The sequence below is a fragment of the Lampetra fluviatilis genome, chromosome 21 (assembly GCF_964198595.1).
Source record: "Lampetra fluviatilis chromosome 21, kcLamFluv1.1, whole genome shotgun sequence".
In the NCBI taxonomy this organism is placed as follows: Eukaryota; Metazoa; Chordata; class Hyperoartia; order Petromyzontiformes; family Petromyzontidae; genus Lampetra; species Lampetra fluviatilis.
In genome coordinates, this window is record NC_136295.1 from 9,095,583 (window position 1) to 9,117,720 (window position 22,138).

The window sequence follows — 22,138 nt, forward strand, 5'->3', positions numbered from 1 at the left end:
CCGCTGCTAATATTACAATGATAACTGTATACACTGCCGCTACATTTCATACTATACTAGAAAAAAAGTTTTACCACCCTTCTGAATTGCTGGCTGGCTGGCGTACGGGCGGCAAGTCTCCGTGTTCGGATCTGTGCGATGACGTCACCCGTGTCCCACAGCGTTGAGGCATTTCGCACGTCACACCGACGTCAAGCTCCACTCTGGCCGTGTGTCCAGCTCAAATGCACAGGGAGTGCTCATCAACGTTAACATTTATTCGGAGTTGCCAGTTATAATATCACCACATCAACAAAAAGCAAACATTTTTCAAACTTTCGATTTAAAGCTTTCGTGCCTGCAGGGATTCATATTCTTGGTTCTTTCGGTAAAGTCAGTAGAAGGGAAATAATAAAAATAAAACATAATAAAATAATCAGTGAGAATAAATACAAGAAGAACCTAAGCGATCTGCATTAGGCACAAATTGTCCGCAGCGCTAACTCGTACCATTCTCTGTTAACGTCACACTAATTCCCATGTTTCTGCTGCTAATTGGCATCGTGATGCCCATGAGTGACTGCATGCGTGCGTGCTCTCGTTCCACAGGCGCACGAAGTGCTGTCCCTGGAGATTCTCACTCTGCTGCTGGAGCGGCCGACGGATGACAGCGTGGAGGTGGCTGTTGGCTTCCTCAAGGAGTGTGGTCTCAAGCTCACAGAGGTCTCACCGCGGGGAATCAACGGTTAGTACGCACACACACGGTGGCATCAACAAGGCATCCGGTGCTGTTCGAGTACCAGGAATAAACTAAATTTAATTAATGTTGGGAAATTGTATTGGGTTGATTCATTATCCTGGTGCCACAAAAATGCCCCTTGGCAGTACTTCAGTTTTAATTACTTATTTAAATAGTTGGTAACTAACTTATTTTACGATGTACATCGATTGTTTTACACAAAAGCGTTGTAGAAAATATATATTTTGGCTCGCTCGGCTGAAATTCGGTTCAAAGCCAACTAACTATTGCAATGTATTGATTTTTGTATTGTGTGAAATTAAGAATTAATGGGCCTAATTTCATTTTTTGCGGTTCCAATGTCGGATGGTTCAATAAACAATGCCTAACACCAGGCACACCCCCTCCTCCTGGCATTTCCAACATTTTAAACAGCAGAATCATGTGAAAAGGTAATTTTTCAAATGTCATGCGTGTATGCATGCTTTTACCTTTTCGCATTTTTGCTTGGGGTAATTTGTAAAAGCTCACAACACAAGCATGTAGTAAGCCCCCTGTATGTGACACATTGCTTTAATTGACATTCTCTTTAATACACACCATTTAATTAAATCTTGCAGTTTTAGACATACTCCACTAGGGAGTGCTATTGTACCTTCATTTTGATGGTCATTGGACATTTTATAAGCTCTTAGCGTGTACTTATTCATCTTTTATTTTTGAATGGCTCATATGTAAAAAAATTCTCCATGTACTAATTGTGAAGGAACACAGTACAATTAACCTGTTTTGAAATGCATTAAATTAATGTTGCGGTATATTGTGCAGGGTGCGGCAATAGTTGCGGTGCCATCTGTACGGTAAATTAGAGCAGATGCTTGAACTGTGCGCCATGTGCTTGGACATGTTTCAGTCCGTTTCACACAGGATGCTGGAACATTCCTCATGGTGTATTACAGTGATATTAGATATTAGACGGTGCCCTCGGACAGGCAGGTCAAGCTTTAAGACTCATTTATTTTCCTATTAATTGTCCGGAGATGCGGTTGCATTTTAAACGTCATATAAATGTGAATTGCATTGTATTAACGCACCGAACTTGGTATATTGATATTTATTTGTTTTGTAGTCGTGTGGACGACCTACTTAAAATGATTCTAGATTTGAAGCCTTCTTGACTGCAAGGATTCATACCCTTTGTTTTTTTCGGTAAAGTCACGTAGGTAAAAAATAAAATAAAATAAATGAAAACAACTAAATTAAATCACGACGTTTCGGAGGCAACACAAGCGTCCGTCTTCAGGTGGAACCGTTACAGCCAAAGTCACTGTAGTATGCCCCACAGAAACAAGTCAATTGGCACGAGGTCCGTTGATATTGACCTCAAGGGTCAATGTCGAGGCCATCTATGCCCTGCACACGACAAACCACAATATACACAGCATGGTCCTGAAATTGCCATGGTTTCTTCTGACTCTTGCCGCACTCTGGACACATCTCTACATTGTCAAAGCTTCTGCATGTTTTCTTCAAATTTTAGCGCGACTTGAGAGATGGATGTAAATTGAGACAAAATTCCTTGTTTGTTTAGGATGTGAAAATACGTGGGTGTCTACACTATTTTGTTTCCATCTCTCACTGAAAAAAATAGACTACATTTTAAATATGGCATCTCTACACCTTCACACGTGAACTATTTTTCCGTACCTTTACCTACAGTATTAACAAATTGCATGGTTGCATCATGGGAGCCTGCACGCGTACACCGCCGTCACAGACCCCTGTTAATAATATCTGTCGTACTTCTCGCTCTGCAGCGATCTTTGAGAGGCTGCGGAACATTCTGCACGAGTCCCAGATCGACAAGCGCGTGCAGTACATGATTGAGGTGATGTTCGCCATCCGCAAGGATGGCTTCAAGGACCACCCAGTGATCCCTGAAGGCCTGGACCTTGTGGAAGAGGATGACCAGTTCACGCACATGCTGCCGCTGGAGGATGACTACAACTCCGAAGACCTTTTAAGTGAGCACTTGTCCGTGGGTGGGAGGTTTGGTGGCCCCTTTTGCGGAAGCGCCAGGAAGTGTCGCAGCTTGTCCCTGGGAGTAATATGGGCAGATATCCCTTGTGTCGCGTATAACGAGTTTTTTTTTCAGGATCCCTTAAAAAAATGAAAAGCTATTTGTAAATATAAAATTGTGGTTCCAAAGATTAAAAACTGAACCGCGTGCAAAACAATGCTGCCTTGTTGTTATCGGTATCTCCACGCTGCACAGAAATGGCAGGCGTCAGGGAGGCTTAGTTACTCTACGGTAACTACTCTCGCAATGCATTGTGTTCCACAATTGATTTGTGATTGACAGTGGTTTCAGTGGTGTTTTTTTCATCTTTCATTCACAGTCCTTCCAGCTAACAATTAACAGCCTCAACTTTGCGTAATTTGCAAGATATGACATAAAATACATTTATGCTGATTTGGTTTATTCTCTAGTGTTGTATGTAGGGCCTAAAGTGTTCTTCCTCATAAGGCCAACCATGTTTAGCACTAGAGCTTAGATCTTGCATGGAGTAATCATCCTGGATACAGCTTTGTCAAGCCGCCCACATCCTTTTGAGCTATGGAAGGAGACGGTTGATCAGGAATATTTACTATCGGGGATCAGAAACTTCCTTTGTTTTAACTAGGCGAGATGCTTGTTTGACTTTGGTGTATCTGTTTTATGCACACCGACATCATCGTTCATGAAAAGCGAAACCAGGCTTTAGAAAAAGACAAAGTGTGTAAAATGATAGAAAGCCACGATTCACTCAAAAGTAACAAAACGTGTTTTCACTATTGCTGCTGTAGGCAGATTTGGCATTGCCCAATTGCTATAGTCATTAGGTAATTAAAAAAATCATTATCTTGGTTTAAAATAAAGATAGTTTTTTAACGTATTCTGACTGCACGTGTTGCAGTATTTTAATTTAACTTGAGTTTAAAGACATTTTTCGCTGGACTGATTTAAAGTGTTGATTGCATACCACAGAATTTCATTATAAGAACATCAAGCGGGGAAATAATTTAAGTTTTAATGACTTTAATTGTATTCCAATAAGGCTAATTATGAAAATGATGGCTTTTGAGAGTCCCTTAGAAGGTAATTATGGAAATTAGGTACAATTAACTGATTTTTAAGGTATTCCTTGCTTCAGGTGTACACAGAGCTCTAGCCTGAAGAGTTGTGTGCATGTAAACCAACTTGCTATGGAATATCGTGTTTTGATAGAGTATGTGGCAATATGCAGACCTTGATCATTGTAGCATTTATTTGTGATATTGTATTATTTGTGTGAGTTTTGGTACAAAATTGGTATGGAGATGACTGAATTAAAAAAAAAGTATTTTTCTCTTCCAGTTAAAATGTAATTAGTTTCCACCCAACTATAATATTCTTCCTAATTTGTTTGGTCATCACTTGCCACTTATTTGGTTAATTTTAGGCTTGTTTGGAAGGTGAGTCAATTAATCTTGTATGACATATACCCAAGAGTTTTCAGATGAATAATTATGACTTTGACCTTAACTTGCTTTTTTGCATATTGGTGTCATTGCAGATATTTTCAAGCTGGATCCAGATTTTTTGAACAATGAAGAAAAATACAAAGCCATCAAGAAAGGTAATGCAATCCTCTGAAGTTTTTCCATCTTTTCCCCCTACATATTTACTTTAATGTGTTTGGAGACATGCAACCTCCAGCGTTTATTGAATGCACTTGGGTTTTAATATATTCGATATTATTACAAGATTGAAAGCATTCCTAAATAATTGTCTTTGTCGTAAAAACAAGCTGGTATAATTAATTATTTATACAGAATTAATTCTATTGATATATGTTTTTAAGTTTCTATTTTTAATCACCTTAATTGACCGGTTTATTTTGTATAAATCCCATGAACCTTTTTTTTATTAAGAGATTTGTTTTCTCCATTGATTGTGGATGTTCATTGCACCTTTTGCGATTTGGTGATTCCGTATTGTTATTTTATATCGCGTTCTGCACAAAAATTGCATCCCACAGTGCTGTGCACGGTAAACCACAGTTTGGCCTGTTGGCAGCCAGAACCGGCGCCAACAATTGCCCAAGCTTTGCAGTCTTCTAATTTAGGGCGATAATTGCTTTGTATAATTCTCATTGTTTTATTTTGCCGGCTATTTTTCTAATTTGCCAAATTTGGAATGGGGCCTACTCTTGCGAAGAACATCATGGGTTCTTTAACGCCCGCTGTGAAGCCGATGGTTTCTATTTCATGACTAATACACCCACACGACTGTTGGGCCATGTCACCGCTACAATTGTTGCTGTGTGGCTAATTTAACCCAGTGGCTCTCAAAGTGTTGTCCCCCGGCACTACCGGTGGTCTGCGGGGGTGTGATGCAAATGCAGGTTGATTTGGAATTCATGACGTTTATACCTTTTGTTTTGCACATTAGTTCATATTTTAATCATGGTATTTCATAAAAAAAATATGAAGTTAGGTAAACTACCCTGATTAAACGACCCTTAACCATCTTGGTGGGGGGGGGTAGCGGCCTAGCCCCAGCCGGCCAATGCGCCACCTCGGCCAGCTGGGCAAGCTAGGCGAGGCCGGGGGCTCTGTACGGGACTAGGCCTCACCACGGCACTCTGTTAAGTTAGTACTTAACTGCTATAGAGTCGATAGATACTATTATAGAGTCGGTAGATACAGCTATAGAGTAGGTAGATACGGCTATAGAGTAGGTAGATACTACTGTAGAGTAGGTAGATACTACTGCAGAGTAGGTAGATACTACTGCAGAGTCGGTAGCTGCTACTGCAGAGTCGGTAGCTGCTACTGTAGAGTAAGCATATACTGCTTTAGAGTAAGCAGATACTGCTATAGAGTCAGCAAATACTATAGAATTAGTAGTTAGGACTATAGTCAGTAGATACTACTATAGAGTCGGTATATGATGCTACAGTCTGTAGATACCACTATAGTCGTTATATACTGCTGCAGGGTCAGTAGATATGATTATAGAGTCAGCAGATACTGCTATTGAGTCAGAAGTTACTACTAAAGAGTTAGTTACTACTATAGTCAGTAGATACTACTCACTCTCTTGTATGTAGGGTGTGTAGGTATATATGCCTATGCGGGGGTAAAAATATGTTTTGAGGGGGTCGACATTTTTCGGAAACCTTTTAGATCAACTATTTACCGCCCATTTCTAACTTTTTGGACTTCTGCAACCCTCTTCTAATTTTGTTGATGGACAAATGGACAGAAAAACGGCACGCCGGGCTTTCACAATAGCTTAGTATTTGTGTATGTATATGTTATGTTTTTAAGAGAAGTTTTGAAATATATTTTTCCCCCGGGCAATGCCGGGTACTTCCCGCTAGTATGATCTAAATGCCAACCCTAAAAAAAAAAGTAGACGTTTTTTTGTTATATTCCGGTAATATTAATCATTTTGTATTACTGGCGTTTAGAGAGAGAAGTGAATGCGTTTTGTCACCAGGGGTGGTGGGCTGGCTCTGGTTCATGTGGTCCGTGGAAATGTTTGCATCGGCTGAGCGGCCCGCGGCCCAAACAAGTTTGAGAAACAACTGCTTTAGACGATGTGCACATACTGTAATGTACTCGCTTCATTGAATCACTCCACAGAAATATTGGATGAAGGCAGCAGCGGGGAAGGCGAGAGCGGGGAGGGGGAAGGTAGTGACAGCGACGATGAAGAAGAGGATGAAGAGGAAGCAGGTGAGTGAACAAGACACTTGCACTCACAGCAGCCATTTGCCTTGTTTGATTGTAACCGACCTTGCAAATTACCACTGCTGCTGAGAGCAACCTGGGAATCCGGCCAGGTGGCTCGGAAGGTTGCGAGTTTAAACCTTGATCGCGGGTTGACTTAGCCCATCATCTCTCTGGAGTCGAATTGAGTACCACTTTGTGGGGAAGTTAATAGTGGGTATCCTATGGATATATTCATCCCCACCATAGGTATGTGCAATTTTGCCTCGGTGCTCATATGAGCACAGAAGGACTTCGAATTGATTTGAGCACCTGTTTTTGAAATCGCAAGAAGCGTGTATCTTAACAAATGTTTAACACTTAGGCTTTCGCGACCAATATTATCCATGATAGAGGTTTGTGGGTTAGATCGCGTCAATATAAATGTGTCGTTAAACACGCCACCACCCGACACAGCCAATTAGTAAGCTTTGTCATGTAAACAGAACGTGCCAATTCGTTACTCTAATTGTAGATGTTGTGGGTTTACTCTCCAACACAACGGTGTGCTGAACTAGTAACGAATTGGCACATTTTGTTTAATTGACAAACCTTACTAATTTAGCTGTGCCGGGTGGTGGCAGGTTTAACGACACATTAATATTCACACGCTCTAACCCAAAAACGTCTTATGATAAACAAATGTTGATAAAAAAAAATGGTTTATACTGTGTGTCCATGATGCCTGAAGTGAATACCAACCTTGCCTTTCCGCTTGCAGAGAAACAAAAGATGACAATTTTGGACCAAACAGAAACAAACCTGGTTTCTTTTCGTCGCACCATCTACCTTGCCATACAGTCCAGGTACGTTTCATGGATACGAAGGCAGTAAACATCCTGTTTTTTTACATTTGCTGTGAAGAAGGGCAGCTGCCCGTAACATCACCTATTATATGTATGTTCCTTTATGACATTATTATTATTGATGAATGTGTTGAGTATTTTTTTTTATAGTGCAATTAGTTTTTTTATCATCAATGCATGATGTATATTTTTTATGTGTGGTTCATTGGTGTACTTGGGGAATTGTTGGTAAAACGCATTTACATGCACTCCAGTGTGAAAACCTGGCTCATTGCTCAGCAATAAAACAGTGTGTTCTTGTACCTCCAATACAGGGGGAATTAAAAATGAATTCTCAAGTAACGTTTATATGCTAATATATTTTTAGAACACCGAGTACCTAGCCCAAAGGGAGAAATATAGGATATCGACTGGAGAAAGTACCTGAAAATATATTTGACTTTGAATTCTATCCTTGTATCCAGCTACCCGAGTGTAAAAAAAAAAAATAAGTTGTATAGTTCTGAGTATTTAAACCTGCAGATTGTAAAATAATTGTTGAAAATCAAACCTGTCAGCAAGTTGTAAAGAGCATACTTGTATGGGAGAAGTGATTTACACAAAAAAATAAATTTGGACAACATTTTGGCATCTTGGACATTGTTTTTGAGCAGGTACATGTGGCTGCCTTTAGAATGTCTTCTAAAATGTAATATTCCATCACAGAAAATGTGTTATGCTTCATCCCACGTGAGAATTTTCTTCAACACAGTTGATAAACTGCAGCTTCAAAATAAATGGCACAGCACATTTTCTCAATATTCGCTTGTCAGTTTTTATAATGGCAGTGTTGCAAGCCATCCGGCATACCAATGTGTGTTGCTCAGTAATGCTCGTACTCTTTGCATTACCGGTACGGTGTAGAATGTTGTTCGCGATGTGTCGGGGAGGTGGATTTCACAAACATGGGGTAATGGTATGTAGTGAGGGCCGAAAGTTTACTCGCTGAAAGCCCTCGCCAATTTTATATTAAAAAAACATGTTCAAACAGCTGCTTTGTTTAGAAGCTATGATCATACTTGAAAAAGGTTACTATTTCTCTTGGCACCTCTCCTTTTTGTGCATATAGGTATGAATGTTGAACTTCTTTCGCACCGTAACGTAGCTAACCATGCTAATCGGAGGTGTGCGTGAAGGACAAACTAAACAAAAAGCACTTCTAAAGAAATGAGTTTTAAATCTAGATATAACAGTGCATAGCTCCAGTGGCTTCTTAATATCGGAAGGAAGAGCATTCCAGTTGGCCGCAGAAGCGCATCTGAAAGCGTGCGATGCAGTGATAGTTTTTTTTTCGATGGCTAGCCAAAAGCCTCTGCGGGGATGACCAGAGTTTACGTGATGATGGTTTATGCTCCTTGACGAGATCATCAAGGTATTGTGGCTCATTTGTGGCAAGCACTTTGTGTGTAACGAGTGCAGATCTTGTCTCTTTTTTTTTTCAAATCCTTCGTGTACAGTGTCCTCTCTTGCGTTATTGTCCATTTTTATCTTGTGCCAAGTATACCGCTCTCCAATGTGGTGTACAAATCACGAACTCTGCCAATGTGAAACGCAATTTCTTAACACGTACATTTCAAATGCAGACTGCTTGGCAAACAGGTACTATTTGACAACATGTTTCATTGTATTTCTTACCACACGGACAGTGTGTATTTTTTCTCCAGGTACTGCGGTTTCTCTCTGCTTACTTAGAAACATGCCTTGATAATATTTAGATTTTTTGCTACTATAAATTTCCACATGATATGCCACTTCGTTGAGCTATAATTTGTGGCCAGATGGATTCTGAAAAATAATCTAATAGCTCAGTGGGCTTTACCCAGTAAGATAAACATATTTTCGTTTTATTTTTATATTTTGTAAGTAACGTGCTTACCTCTCCTATACTGTACACTCCGCTCATGTTTTGTACTGTTTGTTGCCACGTTCTGACCCACCCCTAATGGACATCTGTAAAAAATAGCTTCATAGCTCATCGAATTCCTCCAGTATAAATTAATACAGTAATACCTTGGATTGCGAGTAACTTGGTCTGCGAGTGTTTTGCAAGACGAGCAAATTTTTAAAATAAATATTAATTTGATAAACGAGCGAGGTCTTGCAATACGAGTAGTACGTGTATACGCTTTGTCTGCCGAGCGTCACGTGATCACAACTGATATACGAGTGCTTTGATATACGAGTGCTTTGGGTTACAAACACGTTTCCCGAACGAATTATGCTCGCAATCCACGGTTTTACTGTATTTTGATTCTGAAATTAGTGTTTCAGCGGTTAATTTCCCTGCATGTGATGAATCCAGTGACCTGAGTTCGATTTTTCTCTACAGCTAACATTAACAGTGTGTGATCTCTGAACCATTTCACGGGTTATTCCCGTTTCACCAACCCTCCCTGACCAGTGCGGCGAAGTATGGTTAAACAAACCCATCACCGACACAATATGGAGGAGGCCTTGATTTAATAGCAGATGGACCAAGGACTGAAACATTCTGCATACTGTATAACTATATATTACAACATGGCCAATTTGAATCAAAATCACTGACACCATTATCTGTTGGTCATAATACAAAATATTTCTGAGAACTATTTGTGTAGTGTTGTACTTCAAAATACAAACTGTTATTCTTTAGATGATGAATTAGATGATGAATTTAGATGGTGAATTACCAAGATGCCTTGATTACTGTCAGTAAACATTAACGATCCTGCCAGAGAATTCCCCAGACTTAAGCCAGTGTGTGCAGGTTTCACAGACAACATTTTAAAATAGCGCATACCTATGCAGCGAGTTGAACTGAGTCGCAGACGTACTCTTTGAAGGCAACACATTTATTAACACCAACACACGGGGTAGCTGCCCCTCAACAGGATAACAACCTATGGTGGTGACCACCAGGCTAACTACACTAATTGCACTGTAACGAGCTATAACGGACCGGACCACAGCTTGGGTCCAGGTCCACGTGTTGGTGACTCTGTAGGACGTAGAACATAGATTCTTCAGGATGAACAACAGCAGCCGGTCCCTCTCGGGGACCCGGCTTATATCCTCTGTGGCGTGGCTGGCTCCGCCCTTAGCCACGACCACCTAGAATCCTCGACCAGGATCTCGTGACCACCCCTAGCCCCCACTTGGGGGCCCTGTGTAGACTTTACCGGTCACGTGTCCTCTCGGGTCAATCAGAGTGTCATGGCCCTTAGTGACCCCATGGCCGTCACTCCCACACCCTATCCTGTAGGGGCTGGCACTGCACGCAGAGCGTGGTGCCATCCAGCACTGTCAGTCAGCGCTCACCGAGCCCCTCTAGGGCCGGTACTGCAACCACATCCAAATGGTGTCCACGATGTCCATACACCTACATCATGAATAAATTAATGTATCCCCTCGTATATAAATGCAATTATAAAGGTCTTCCCTTGAAAAAAAGTGTACATTTTTTCGGGCACGAAACTAGTTAAATGATTGCTGCATTCCACACACATGGTGATGTCATAGTTTACCTCAGAAAACATTACCCATTGTGTTTAGAGTTTTTAGCCAGTGAGACTTAAGTTTGTAGTATATAATTTTATGGCTTATCATTATACCCATTACCTTTTATTTGTTTTTGAAAATTGTTAATAATCCAAACCTGCATATGTACAGAGCATGTGGTGCCATATCAGCATTTCCACATGATTTAGATGTAAAAGAAATTGGAAATTTTAGGGTCAAATATTTTCAGATGATTGGTATTCAAGATCAATATTTTTCATCAGCAAGCTTGGACTTGATTTGTTCTCTTTATCTTTCATCAGAAGGTCGTCCTTGCACAGTTTTTCTATTGTCTGTATATATCCATTATATATTATGAATGTCAACTTTGATGTATTTTATACTGTGTTAATGTAAGTTAAATACGTATATGAACACATTGCACAATAGTGAGTGTAAATGAAAAGCATGCAGTTGAAATCAGCTTGTTGAAGAGTTGCCTTGGAGTGAACAAATCAATTTTGACTCTTTCCGTAAATGACCAGTATCTCAGTAATGCTAATAAAACACACACACACACGATTATTTCCAGACATGGCAAATGGGAAATTGTTGTAACAATGAAGCAAATTATTTGGCGACGCTGTGTTGGCAGTGGTGCACAAGCACAATTAACAAAGCAGTTACATTTTTTCATAAAAAAACACTTTGGCCTTAAATGAAGAAAAAAAAAGCTGATAATTCAGGCCATCGCCCTTCAAGCACATACAGTCATGTGCTTTGAAAAAGGGTAATTGCCCTAACATCACCTATTTTATATATATTTTACTGGTAGGAACCACCTGGTTCCACCAGCCCACAGGGGATTATTATGTCTGTCCGTCGTGCATCTAAAAATTGCAGGGGTCGGGCTGGGTGGGGAGGGGCTGGGTGGGGAGGGGATGGTGGGGAGGGGCTGGGTGGGAGTGGTGGGGCTGGGTGGGGAGGGGCTGGTCACCCCGTGGTGCCCTTATAAAACTCAACATTTAACCTACTCACGCCGGCTTGTGCCCGCCATCACAGTCGGCCATATTTGCAGAACACACCACGCCACCGTTGACCCTGGCCATTGACCGAGCAACCCAACGTTCCTACCAGCTCCCTCCGCAGGAATGTGTATGGCAGTGTTATTGACTAATGTATTTTGATCAAAGCTCAGTCCTCCCATCATGCCTTGCATGTCACATGACATCACGATGTAAGGCCTATTTTTCCAATCCACTCCTGGAAGTGAGCCTCTCCAGACCTTGCAGTCCGATGTTGCTGCACGTACGATGCCTCTTTTTAGATCGCCATTGTTTATGGTCACGGAAGCACCTTTTTGTCTGTCAAGAAAGCACATTTCGTGTTAATTATCAAATCCAATTTCTCCGTTTAAAGGATAACGCTCATCTGTCATAGACATTGACGTTTAATAATTACTCTGAACTCGAATTATTGAACTTAAATACAGTGGAAAAAACCCGTCACAATCCAAGAGTGACAAGCACAGGCCCCATGCATGCACAATGAGAGATTACAGTGAAGTGGTTTATGTTGACAATTTATGGTTTTGTCACCCGGGGAAGCATTTGCCTGCAGAAATTTCGTGGAAGCTTTGTCTCGGCTATGTTTTGGGTTGCAATGGCATTGCAAATAATGTCAGAGTAATTGTTGGCGTTTGTGAAGAACGCCTGAATAAAGCAATTTTCCCGTAACACATTTTATTGTAGGATGGATAATGTGATACAACTTTAAAATTAAATTACTTTCTTGGTTTCTGGATAAAACACAAAGCATAGTCCATTTCAACGGTCTCTTTTTATACTATAATGGTTCCTTACAAAATAGCGGTGCTTTTGTCAGAAATAACGAATACAAAGTAGAATTGGCACACTATTTAGTTTTTATCCGAGGCATTCACATCTATGTAGCCAACCTGAAGGCTGTACATCATCTGGGTATTTTGTATTTAGATGATTTATTATGGGAATGTGTGTCCCTATTGTGTCTCACATTTAAGATGTCCCTCTGCAATATCAAACACGATTTGAATTAAATTATTTTCCTCGATGTTTTTCAGTTCATTAGCCGCTGCCGATGGCTGTTAATTACTGATTATCGCTACGTGTGTTTGATGAATTGGCAATTCATATTTTGCTTGTACCGTACTGATTTATTTAAAATTGAGGAGCCACATTGTGTACGAAGTATAAAATATTGCACATTGCTTAATATAGAGTCTCGCTTTCGACTGCGAGGAATCTTCTAAGGAATGGTGGACCAAACGTTTGCGATTCGGTCAATTGCCCGAAGGTTTGCCTTTTTCCCCGTGAGATTGGTGGTCTTTGTGGTATGGGTAACCCGCGTAATATTTTTACACAGTGGCTTTGCACTGCACTCGACAAGTGATGCTTTCGCACTTCATCTGAAGCCAAGGTCATTTTATGCAAAGGCCGCTGCTACTCAGTGTTACCTTGTAAAGATTTGTTGCCAAAACCTAGGTAGTATTTCAGCCTAACTGTGTGATAACGTTGGACTTGAGAAAAAAAAATGCTTTACCGTGACTCAATCTTAATCCTTTTTACGATGTTTTTCAGGCCATTTCATTTATTAGGAAACCAGACCGCATTGTATAAAATAACTTCAGAGACAAAAGATGAATTGTATCATTCTCATAATTCACGTTGATGTGATGTGAATTGTCTTTAGCTAAGACTGAGTTCATAGATGTATCGCATAGGTTACACGGAGGAAGGAATGCTTTTACTTATCTCTGTGCAAAGAAATTGACAAAGCAATTGTGATTAAATAAAACGTGATGAGTGCAAAGGTGCACGCTTGGGAATTACAGAGACAGAAACGGGAATATATGTGATAGACAGCATATGCAGGTAAACAATGTAATTTTTACTCGAGAAAAGTGTGCTTGGGCAGGAGCATTCGCTATAAATGGTGGTCGAGACTAATGATGGATTTGCAGCCAACAGAAGGGAACACATCCACTGCGGGGGGTGGATTGACAACAGAAGCTTGGGTATAGGAGCTATATGGATTCTTGTTTTGCGAGACAAATAGGTGATGGCTTAGGCAAGCCTCCGTCTAGCAGTGGATAAATCATGGCTCAATATTCAAAATACTCATTACAAATTGAACATTTAAAACTATAATAATTCACAATCCTTAGTGAATCCATTGCTTCATTAAAGCCTCGTGTATTCAGCATGCTTTATTATTAACCGAATTTGCGGTTCGTTTGGTTACGTTGAAATTCATTTTCGTGGACGCAAGGTGTCATTTAGTTTGTTGCTTTTGTCGTGTAAAACTCTTAAGCGATCTAACAAATAAAACTTTATTGTGGATGATATTGGTCGCGAAAGCCTACGTGTTAATCTCTTGTAGCGGTTTCCATGAGATTTGTCATTTTCTCGATCAAAGCTTCTGCTTGTGAATAGTCTCAATTATTTTAGTAGAGATGCTTGGCTATTGTTTATTCTCTGAATCGCATTGTTGGTTACGTAGCTGTGATCTGTAAGGCAGACGTGTTGCAATGGTTGGATTTTTTTTTATTTGCATGTTTGTGCTCGTTAACACGCAATCGAGAATGCTGAAATGTCTTTTAAGTATGCTTATTTGCAGAAATGCCCCAAAGGTGGTGATCATATTCTACAGAGTAGAAGATGCTCTAATTTTACAAATTTCTCGTGTCCTGGGAAAATAATTAAATTGTCAAGAGGGGGGCGGGGGGTGGAAACCTCTAGGATTTGTGAAACAATTATTGTTGCTCTCATTCTGTATTCAAAATTGGTTCCTAAACTGCTCATTAGTACGTAACAGACACCGACTTCCTTCCAATCGCGGGGACTAAATTGCGCGAGCCGAATCTCGCCGTCTCTCTGATGGAACGCTAATTGTGGTATATGCAATTTCGCGTCACTGCTATCACTTAGAGGTTTCGCACCGCGGATGCCATTCTGGGAGGGAAATGAGCTCCTCAGAGGAACGTGCAATGATAAATAATAAATAGTTGCTTCATTTTATTCGGAATAATTTTTTTATTGTTGCATGTAGCCCTATCGTCCTGGAAGCTGGCGTCTTTAAGCAGGGGTTTATTGGTCTACTTCAAAAAAAATTCAAGAGAAAACCATCGACCACAGCATGCAATGTGTTTTGAATATACAGTTATTGTAACCAATTCAGTTATATATATGTTTTTTTTATGAAGTTAAATATGGTCTGCAAAAGCACATCCATCAGTCTTTATGTAAAATATTCGTAAGCAGCTGAGAGTTGGGGGGGGGGGTGATGAGCAAGGAATGTTTGGCGTGTTGTGTGTGGGGTGGGGGTTGTGTGGAGGAGAGATGTGGGGAGGGGGTCATTATCGATGATCAGAAAACAGCAGGAAATGGAGGGGGGGGGGTCTATGTAGTTTCCAAGCCAACCTCACACGGTGAAGGCTATGCAATTAAAGCGAATGCGGTTCGCAATCGGGATTTTTTTGGTTCTCACTTTGAGGTGACTAAAAAGGCGACTAAAACGGTAAAATAATTTTTTACACCACCAAAGCAAGATTGGTTGTGTTATTGACATCTTAAAGTGGCAGGGTGACATGCAAAGCTTTATTGGCTCTCGTAAAATCACAGATATTTTTTACAGCATTCTCATGGAACCCTGCTGCTTAGGCTAATGAAAATAAAGTGCTCAACAAAGCAAGCGGAGTATGGGAGTGCGTTTTTTTTATCAGTGGGGGTCCAACTTATTGTTTTGGCTGATGCTTGCAGGTAATTAACAGAGCGCTGTTTTCAGCATGCATATCAGCATCTGTTCTGCCTCGCTCGTTTGAGGCATTGAACAAAAGAATGTATGCAGATACCAGTGCAATTAAATTCCACCCTTCTTCCATGAGCTTGTTTTTTTGTTGCATGTTAAGCATGGAAAGGTTTTAGCATCTCATTAAACCTGTGACATTAACATTGGCCATTCCTTGTAGTTGGGACCATTGTTAGGCATATCACTGACGTGCAAAATCCCGCGTGACCTTTTTTTGCGTGTGTGCAAAATTACGAACTGTGCAAATGAAAATGTGTGGCTTTTAAAAATGATCCGCAAGCTACTGTGATGTAATTGCACAGTCATAAACGTGTATGCCACATTGAATGTAGGTATTTATTTTTCCGGGCACATTCTTTTTTTGTTAACAGAATATTGAGAACTCTTGTATTATTTACATTCTTGGTGTTAAATTAAAAGCTGTAAAGTTAGTGGGGGGGGGTAGGGGGGTACATCGTATATTATACGCTTTAGAATTATGCTCATAGACCGTGCACAATAGCCAGGTAATGCGATGGCTGAATGTCCCCATTACTCGGCTATCGAGTGCTAAAAAACGAGATGTATGGCTTTTTGCACAGAATATGGTCAAAAAATATCTGGATACAAGGTTCAGGTTTGCTCGTCATAAAAAAGAGACGTTAAAACACGGTTTAAATTACTTATTAGCTTTCACAAAGGTTTTTTGCTGATGTATTAATTATAGATAGCTTGACTTTTGCTGTTAATGCTGATGTCTTGCCATAATTATCCATGTAACATTGTTCATGGTTGTCACTCTTTCAAGTATATATTTTTTTTTACACGAGGAAATGCTTTTGGGAGGGGGTTGTTGAATGCGGAGCTATACTTACACTTTGTCATATGTCACTTTGATCACTTACTATATTGTTACAGATTTGTGATACCAAAGCACAATGTACAGAGCAGACCATCACCACGAGATAAAGACCGCACAAATGTTTGTCTTTGGAGCTCACCATATTATCAGTACCTTGCATTAAAAAGCCAAGGGAAAAATCTATCATTGATGCAAAAACTACTCATAGATTCAGAGTACAGTATTTCTGCATCCGTTGAGCCTTTGATATTAGTGTTTACTTTTTTTTTTACATGCTACAGGCAAAATATGCTCTGGCGATGTGTGTTGTGTATTCCATGGGGAGGTCTTTAAAATGTTCTCCACGCTGAGCTATTGGTGGCGCTTAAAGGCCCATTGAAGCCCGATAGATCAATGTTACAAGAGGAAGAGCAAGTTGTTTAATCTTACTCGAGCGTCATTCTCAGCCCCGAAGATGCCTTAGCTCCCGTCGTGGTTGCAAATGTGTTCTCGTGTGTGCTATTTATTTCGTGTACGTTTGGCTCAAAAGTGGTAGGATTTTTTTTTATAAAATAAAAATGTTTTTGCAGCATTTTGTTTATCCGGGGTGCAATGCTTTGTTTACACAGAAACCCATGCTGTGAGCACCATTTGCTTCCAACTTGGTTATTGCCAATATTATAGCTGCATTGAAAATAAGACCCCTAAGCAATCCATTACTGCTAAGCATTTAATATTGACTCGAGGAGAGTCTGCATGTGTGCATTAACACCTACATATTTTGTTCTGCACACTGCTTAGTTAGCCTGGGGAATTGATGTTTTTCATAGATAAGTGCGGACAAAACTATCGTGACAAGATTTTCTTTCCTTTCAACCCTGCAGTTTACCAGGCTGAGTTGCATTAACGCGTTAGTGCTTGGGGAAATATTCAGTCTTTCTGCACTACAAAGCTTTCACTGATGCGTCAGATAATTGGTGCTGGAAAGGTCAGCATGAAGGTCAACTAAGAATAATGGGTTTTGGGTTAAGACTTTAAGCAGCGTTGGTGGGTGATTAGTTTTCTCAGAGAGATGGGGCCATTCAGTCAAGCATTTGACCACCACCAGAGAAAAGGAACTGTATCTTGCAAATGGACATGCATATTGAGTTTATTGAGGATATTTAGCTTCATGTTTTGTGGGGAGCACTGTGACGGTATGGTAACACGGGTGCTCTTGTTGGCGTGTGAACAATCAATACTGAAATAATATTGTGAAAATAATCAGCAATTGAAATAATAAATATGCTAAGGGGGTGGGCTGGTAAGAATAAAAACATCCATTTTATTGGGGTGGTCTGATGCAGTGGTTGCACAATTCAATTTTTTTCTGCCATTTGTAATTTCAAATTGCCTTGCACGTGACCTTTCCGTAAAGTGTGACATGCATTTGTTTTTGCACCTGAAATCAATGATGCCCTTTATATAATTACTTTCACATTAAATAACCTTCTGCGGAGCATTGTGGGAATTTTTTTGAGTATAACATGTATGTTGGAATTTCTTCCGCACCGTACGTAGCCAACCGTGCGAATCGGAGGCACGGACCAACCGTGCTAACACTGGTCAACAAAAAAAACATTTTTCTGGCCTGCACTTTTGCAGCTGTTTTAGACTAATTTCAGGCTGCTGATTCCAAATCTGATCTCAGATTTGCTCTATCACATCTAATTTTTATGCTATCGGCATACCCCATTTTCATTGATTTTACCCGAAATTAACTATGTCACTTATGATTGCAAGTTGTTGCGAGTCAGTGACTGCTTTAGTGTTAAAATATGGTGCTGTATTTTTAGGATAGTGTGTTTATAATATAATTTTATGTAGATATCCACATTTATTTAATATCTTTCTTCTGCAGTTTTTATTGAAAATGCAATATTTAATATCTCAAAAACCTGATGTGATAGACAAAAACTGATGCCAGATTTGGAATCAGCACCCCAAAATTACCTTAAAACCGTTGGAATACCTGATGCCAGAGAAAGTGTGACCAGTGTAATCGGAGGGCATCTTCATACATATATGGGAGTCGCTGTAAGATGATCCCAATGGGAAGCAAAAAAGAAACGTCGCTGTATATGCATGAGGGCTTGCGATGGTTGCTGGTGCAACTCATTGGATGGCATTTCAGCTGTGATCTCCCCTTTGCAGTGGCAGTGCTTATTTCGTACTGCGGTAAAAAATGTACGCGCAACTTGCACGTTTACTTGTCAGGAAACATTTCACTTGTAACTTTAAAACTTGAATTTCGATTTAAAGCTTTCGTGACTGCAGGGATTCATATTCCTGGTTCTTTCGGTAAAGTCACGTAGAAGGGAAATAATAAAATAATACAAAATAAAACATAATTATATAAAATTTTCACGACGTTTCGGCCACAACGCAAGCAGCCGTCCTCGGGTGAAGAAACAAATCTGTCTTTCCGACAGACCTGTTTCTTCACCTGAGGGACGGATTCTTGCTTTGTGGCAAGCAGCCGTCCCTCAGTGTAATACAAATTTTTTTATTATTACTGCTTCGTAAATGGAAAACTAATCTGCATCTCGTTATATATATTTTCAAGTACATTTGGGGGTGTGCTACTTTAAATTGGGCATGGGGGTGGGGAAAAGAGACCAGTCTCGAGAGAGTAGTTTGATTGATGAAATATTTTTGTTTCACTTGTGAAAGATAGTTCAGAGATTTTGGACACTGGAGTCTTGAAGACATTGTGTTTTTTCCACCGGCAATAAAATAAGCTAATAAAAGTGACCTCAACATTTAGAACAACAACAATTAAGATGACCTTTCTAACCGCTAACGTTTTTATCTATTGATCGATGCCGAGCAAAACATCAGTACCTTTAAAAAAGAAAACTTTGTTGGCAACTTGGAAAATGTTACACTTGGTTCAATACTGATTGTTCTCTGTAGTCGCATTAAAGCAAAGCTTTAACCCGTGCTTAAGCCTACATTTAGGGTACGTTTTTAAAGGTTTTTGATCCATTACATCTCTTTGTTCTCCTAATTTGTTCGGTCGCATTGACCGATAATTTGCTTATGTTGGTTCAATAAGCAGCACTCGGCCAGTAAAACACAGTTGGTTTCTCAATTCCAGCGCACACACATGGCATAACTAGACAAGCATGCCATTTGCTGATATTTGGCTTTCCCTCTTGGCGTGTGTAGTTATTTTCGAACATCTATGCCTTTCTGGTATAATCTGTTCCATTGCGCGTGCGTGAAGCTAAAAACGGTAGATATTTTTGCCTGGTACCTTCATCGAGTTGTGAAAACTTTGAGCCATTTTTTATGATTGCTGTGGCATCGTGATAATAAGTACCTAGCCCAAAAGCTTAGCACAAAGCACTTCAAATTAAAATATTTGTTCCCAGTGTTTAGTGTTTTTGAGCTCCAAAAGCACTTTGTGTTTTTTGTACATAGCTAACACGTTCTAACATCTTTAACTTTCCGATTTCGTATTTTACATATCTTGTCTCTCAGTTTACGATAGGTTGTAGAATTAATTTGCAATGGTGATAAATAAAGTGTATGTGCGATTTCTGACAGAGTGCTCGTATAGCTATAAAATACAGTACTTAAACATTTCATTAAATATTTCGTGAAAAATAAATGGATATTGGAATAATTGAAGACCGTAGTATAATAATGTGGAGGCTTTCCAGTCATTGTTATTGTGTTGGAAATTAACATAACCTTTGAACACTTGAAAATATGAAATATAATTTAAGGGCACATTCTGTCATGTATTCTTGGAGCAATGAGAATTTAAATTACCGTACTACATTACATTGTTTGGAAGTGCAGTCTTTTTAAATCCTTTATATTAAATTCGCTTGCTTGCTTGCGCGCTTACGACCGTGCAAATCTTTCGGTCGTTTTTTAACCCACTTCCTGTGATCCAATCGAGCTGACATTTTGCACACAGACTCGTTGTGCTTGACAATTTATTTTCGTGAAATTTTTTTTCCAGAACTTTACACTTTTTAGGAAAAAAAAATTATATTTAATTACCAATTTCTTAATGGTGGCAGGCAATAATCTGACCCATAGGTGGCAGCCATCTCAAGCCAGAGGACGAGAGGACTCTAGCCGCCACGCATATAAAGGATTTATAGTGAAAACTTTGTTTTTACGGGTTAATTTTTTCTTGGTGCAGTCACGTTTTTATTCTATTCTACTCGGGCAACCGACAAACTAGTGGGACGGGATTAAAGATTTGGGCATTTTCTTTGGCACCATACGGTGCGTGCTAATAGTAATGCTCTGATTGCATTGTATTTCAACATGCATAGCACAAAATGAATCATTTAACTCTAACCTGCATGTTTTAAATAAGTAAAATAACCAATGAATGCATCTCGCAGATGCACAGATTTGTACTTTAAAAGGTTCCTGAATATTTTATGTTGAACTGTTCACTGCTCTACCCTAACTTGAAAGTGAAGAAGACATTTAATGCATTTGAAATTAAGATTAACAATGGTGCTTTGCCCCAGTATTGGATAAGTGGGATGCCATTGTCTTTTACCACTGGTTCATTATATGTGCATGATAAAACTTCTCTCGTAATCATTATTTAGAACCTTTGTCAATCCATTGATAGATGTTGGCCTCGCCATTGCATTGGCGTTCATGTGGTTGTTTAGTATCAGGTCACCACGATGGTCATTGTGGGATGATGAGGATTGCCCAGGACCAGTTCAGATGTCACTCACCACTGATGGTAAACTGTGGCTGGGTATCAAACTCAGGTAGCCAGGCTGATAGCACAGTGCACTAAGCCATTGCACTGCCACTCCACCCCACCCAATACCTTTATAGGATACAATCCAGTTTGTGTTATTTTAGTCTAAATGCAAACACATCTGAAGTTGCCGCTCTTGTTTTGCATGTGTTCGCTCACCTTTTATTTGTCATCACCAATGAATCGCTGCTCACGGTGAGGTAAAGCCGATGTACCTGTTTGCGCCAAACATGTTTTTACTAATCCACAGTATACGTAATGTGTCGAATATTAATGATAATTTTACATTCAATTGCGTTAATGCACCTTTGCTTATTGTCTAATTTCTTTTTTCTAAAGTCATACAAATCTTGTGAAAAAGTAATTTAAAAATAAATATTAATTATGGTGGCTGGGTGGCTCAGATATCCGCATGCTGAGATGCAGGGTTCAAATTTGGGTTTCGTGAATTCATGGTCTCAGCCCCAGTCATCAATCACTGCGCAAAAAAGCCCCATCATATTAGATTTGGATGCGCACTTAATTTGACTTATTCCACCTCTGATAATTTAAAATATCGGTTTGACTGTCATATCGGTTTGACTGGTACATTGAGTACGACAGTGCTCATCTCTACTGTATACCAGAGGTCGCTTGAAGGAATTTCAGTGGTAGCTCTTTGATATCCGCATCCGTGAGCTGTTCTCTAACATGAAGAAGGGTTGCGCTGCCGTGCGAGAGATGGAATGGATTCTGCATCTCATGACACCGATCCGTTAGCACCATCGGGATAAAAACCGAGGAAGGAGACAAAGAAAGATAAATTATAATTTGGTTATTATCCCGGTGGGTATGTTCGA

At 39.9% G+C, this 22,138-nt stretch overlaps 1 protein-coding gene across 2 annotated transcripts in view; it reads left to right on the forward strand.

Annotated features, from left to right (window-relative positions):
• CWC22 (CWC22 spliceosome associated protein) overlaps positions 1-22,138 on the forward strand; it is a 99,087-nt gene that overhangs the window by 6,040 nt on the left and 70,909 nt on the right. For both annotated transcript variants that reach the window (XM_078866026.1, XM_078866027.1), the window contains exons 6-10: positions 589-724; positions 2,536-2,742; positions 4,315-4,377; positions 6,392-6,484; positions 7,239-7,323. In XM_078866026.1, the coding sequence (XP_078722152.1) occupies positions 589-724; positions 2,536-2,742; positions 4,315-4,377; positions 6,392-6,484; positions 7,239-7,323 (584 nt within the window). The remainder of the gene's footprint in view (positions 1-588; positions 725-2,535; positions 2,743-4,314; positions 4,378-6,391; positions 6,485-7,238; positions 7,324-22,138) is intronic.